The sequence below is a fragment of the Helicoverpa zea genome, chromosome 1 (genome assembly GCF_022581195.2).
Source record: "Helicoverpa zea isolate HzStark_Cry1AcR chromosome 1, ilHelZeax1.1, whole genome shotgun sequence".
Taxonomy (NCBI): domain Eukaryota; kingdom Metazoa; phylum Arthropoda; class Insecta; order Lepidoptera; family Noctuidae; genus Helicoverpa; species Helicoverpa zea.
In genome coordinates this window covers 10,198,959-10,202,567 of record NC_061452.1, presented here as the reverse complement: position 1 = coordinate 10,202,567, position 3,609 = coordinate 10,198,959, and the positions used below count along the sequence as shown (strand labels likewise).

The window sequence follows — 3,609 nt, the reverse complement described above, 5'->3', positions numbered from 1 at the left end:
GATATATTTTTATTATTTAATATCCCTAAATTGAATTGAAAAGTTTCAAAAATTTTAATCGTTGCATGAAGGACTGTCATGTGTGCATCGATGATGTGATGATGATAATCGAAAATCCATACAAAAATATCAATATTGAATTTCTCGATATTGTATCCTAGTTTTTTACGCAAAAATAAAGAAATTCTATCAACTTGGACGTTCAGAAAGGTATTTAATTATTGCTTCCCCTAACACTTACCCACACCTACTGAGCACTGACTCTACTGACTGATATGCATAATGAGCCAAAAGGTTACCTATATAAAGGTGGGGGGTATTACACAAAATTATAAGATGCTGTTTAAATACATTATTTTATTAATATTACGCAATAACCAACAGCTTAAATGACGTAATACATAAAATATCAATAACAACAAACGTTCGCTTCTATGAAATTAAGTTACAGGTATATAAAGGAATACAGTTAAAGAATGTTTAAATATAATATTATATAATCAGCGAGCTTGGCCACTATTAGTTGCTAACTTAATTTATGTAGTCTTATCTCCAAGGAATCTTCTTCGGACCACCGGGCTTCACTTGTCGGTCGGCGTGTAGTGGAAACAGGTTCATATACGAAGGATAATCATCATCATCCTTCTCAGGACTGCTGTACAACAATCTTAGCCTTTTATCATTTGTTTCTCCTATAATATCTATTAACTCCTGTCGAAAAAAAAAGCAGAATAGATATATAAAAAAAATAAATAGCTAATTATTAAGTGGATTAAAGTGAATTCGATTTGCTAAAATGTCGGAATGATCTACCTACACATACATATATTTGTTTTATAAATGAATTTAATTGATGACATAAATGCAAATTAGACCTGATAGTGAGCAGGTTGTTGAAATAGAGCGGGGCTTCTTACATCTTGGAATAAGCCACGTGTGTCGTAGGCAGTGGGTTCTGGTCGCTTGAGCCGATAGATGTTGTTTCGCGGCAGAGACAACGGTGGGGACGTCTCGGCAGGACGAGGGACAGGCTCAGGCGAAGCGGGGCTCCGGTTGTGGAAGCTTCGCACACGCGGGCTACACGACATACTGCGGGAGCCAGGGCTGCGCGAAGGACGGCCGTAATAATCGGGGCTACGTCTACGCGAACGCATCCACGATTGTTCACTCTGACAGCCCTTATCTACACACCACATGGCCTTGTTCGTTTGAGTTGTCTTATTCTTCATCACCGATTCTCGGCGTGGTTTAATGAATTGGAACTAAAATTTCAGAAAAAAATATTTAACTGGTTGCCAATTCAATGTCCTAACTAAAGTCCTCCAAACGGATCAACACTTGCTTTTCGCCAATCGTTACCGTTACCTAAGTATGCATTCGTTTAGAACTAATAAGTCGTAACACGACCGATGGTATGGTCAATCAGTTTTTAAGCTACTTAGCTGCGGCTACGAAGGTGGTGAAACTATAACTCGAAAAACTGACAACTGCTAAAATTGCAACGCAAATGAAAAAACTACAGCACTTACATAGTGGTCACTATGGTGCTGCGGCGGTTGCGATGCGATCCTCCTCATGCGACTCCCGGTGGCGGCCGGAGACGGGACGCTGTAGGTCCGGCACAGGCGTGGCACTCGCCAGCTCAACTGGGGTTGTGGTTGTTGTCTGCGTTTTTTCCTACGGGTGCGTGGCCGCTCCACTTGCTCCTCTTCACAATTGGGTGGTTGAGGCTGAGAATTATAACACGAGGTATCCATTGAATAGGTAGATATTGACACCACAGATTACTTAATAGGTAGGTACTACGTCATGATGTAACTGCAAAGATATACATATACATATCTGCATAGGGAATAGGGATGATATCGACAGTATGACAGGGATAACACAGTTTGCTTAGATTAGAGACTATAGCATGGCATTCCAGCCACTTCCTAACAGTCTACTGGACAAACCTCAACCGGCACTCCAATGCCGAGTCAGGAAATCATCCTTGTTAGTTTTCGTCTGCACGGCGGGCGTCGACGTATTCGTATGAGATAAGTTAAATGTCTTTCGAAAAAACAATGCCTATGACGTACCTAGGCCATAAGAAATTGAAGGTAAACAGAAATAGCACTTAAGGCCAATGTAGGTAAATACCTGCGTGCAATCGCGAGGAGTCTGCGGCACTGACAGCAGCGGCGAGAGGGGCCGACGGCTGCGCGTGGGCAGCCTGGTGGACCGCGCTCTCGATGCAGTTCGCGGCGTTGAACAGCAGCCGGCACAGCTCGCAGCCGCCGGCTGAGGAGGCTGCCCCCAGTACGCAAATACATTTATTTGTAATTAAACTTTCAATCACTTTTAAAAATTATCTCTAGCACGAAACGGCGTCAATTGTTTAGTTAGATATAAGCAATCAAGCAATATAAATTTCGCAAATTTTTTATTCCGTAAAATATATTCAAAGTGATGAAGGGTCGCCATACGAGTCATTGCGAACGGCTTGTATTTGTATTATCATTGAGCAGGTCAAATAAAATGAGCGGTATCGTAGGATGTCGGAGCTGGAGCGAGGCTCGTACATCGGGGGCAGCACCTGGGTCGAGGTGGAGGCAGCCGGGCGCGGGGAGCGCGGGGGTGGCGGGCGCGGCGGGGGCGGCGGGCGGCGCGGGTCGCTCGTGGTCGCCGCCCGCGCTGCTGCCGTGCACGTGCAGCTTTATGTTGTTGCGCACCAGGTGCGGCTTGATCTCCTCGAACCATACGTCGCATAGCTGGAACGTCATTCAAAAGCAACAGTAGTACAACAACCTATTCAATAGTTGACCAAAATGTAGCTCGGCTTAAAACATATTGTTTCATTCATTACGCCCAAATGAGGGGTACCTAAATTAGTAAACAGTTAAGTGTATAGTAGAATTAAAGCACTCTGAATGGAGTGCATAATATTTATGATCAGAAACATAAACATCTCCTTTATCAGTCAGACAAAAGTACTATGAGCAGCCCATAACTTTTCAGCTATTGATAAAACTGCATTTTCATAATCTTGGCTCACACAACAATAAATAGGTTAAGCGAAATCGCAACTGCCTGAAAAAGAACCTGCTAACGCTACCCATGTTAGTTGCTATGTTTATTAAGAAGGCACTTACACTGACTAATGCGTTCTCCAAATCGTAGCGCACGCTTTTGGGTATTTTATTTTTGCTCCTACTTCGCAGAGGCTCTGGGTGGGGGCGGGCTGCGCTGGCGACCGAGTCTCCCGAGGCCTTGGTGACGGAGGCGCGGGCGCGCGGCGCTGCGTCTCCGCTGGCCACCACTTTGCGCATTCGCGGTTGCGACATTTTTACGCTCGCAGCAGTGTCCACACCATCGAAATAATAAAACGAAGGGGATAACACACGGAAAATCTACACTAATAGAGTACTTTCCTTAAAAAACATTAAAAATATTAGTGTAAAAAGTAAACGTCAAAACCTGCACTTTCAACTGTTCTGTCAAATAGTTTTATTTTTCTAAACGTCGTAGATACTTGCATTAATCAACAAACAGGTTTAATATCATTTTTTATGTGGGTAGGATACAAACTTATTCTCTATGGACCTGCCTACCCACCCTTTCTTTTGA

General features: G+C 43.4%; 1 protein-coding gene across 1 annotated transcript; it reads right to left on the bottom strand.

The window, feature by feature from the left end:
- Nucleotides 1–377: 377 nt before the first annotated feature.
- LOC124633438 lies at nt 378–3,424 on the bottom strand. The gene is made up of 5 exons (XM_047168662.1): nt 3,135–3,424; nt 2,143–2,292; nt 1,530–1,730; nt 918–1,262; nt 378–711 (listed from the first exon to the last, which is right to left on the bottom strand). Exons 1-5 carry the CDS (start codon nt 3,324–3,326, stop codon nt 547–549), a joined length of 1,053 nt encoding a protein of 350 aa, XP_047024618.1. The 5' UTR covers nt 3,327–3,424; the 3' UTR covers nt 378–546.
- Nucleotides 3,425–3,609: the final 185 nt, after the last annotated feature.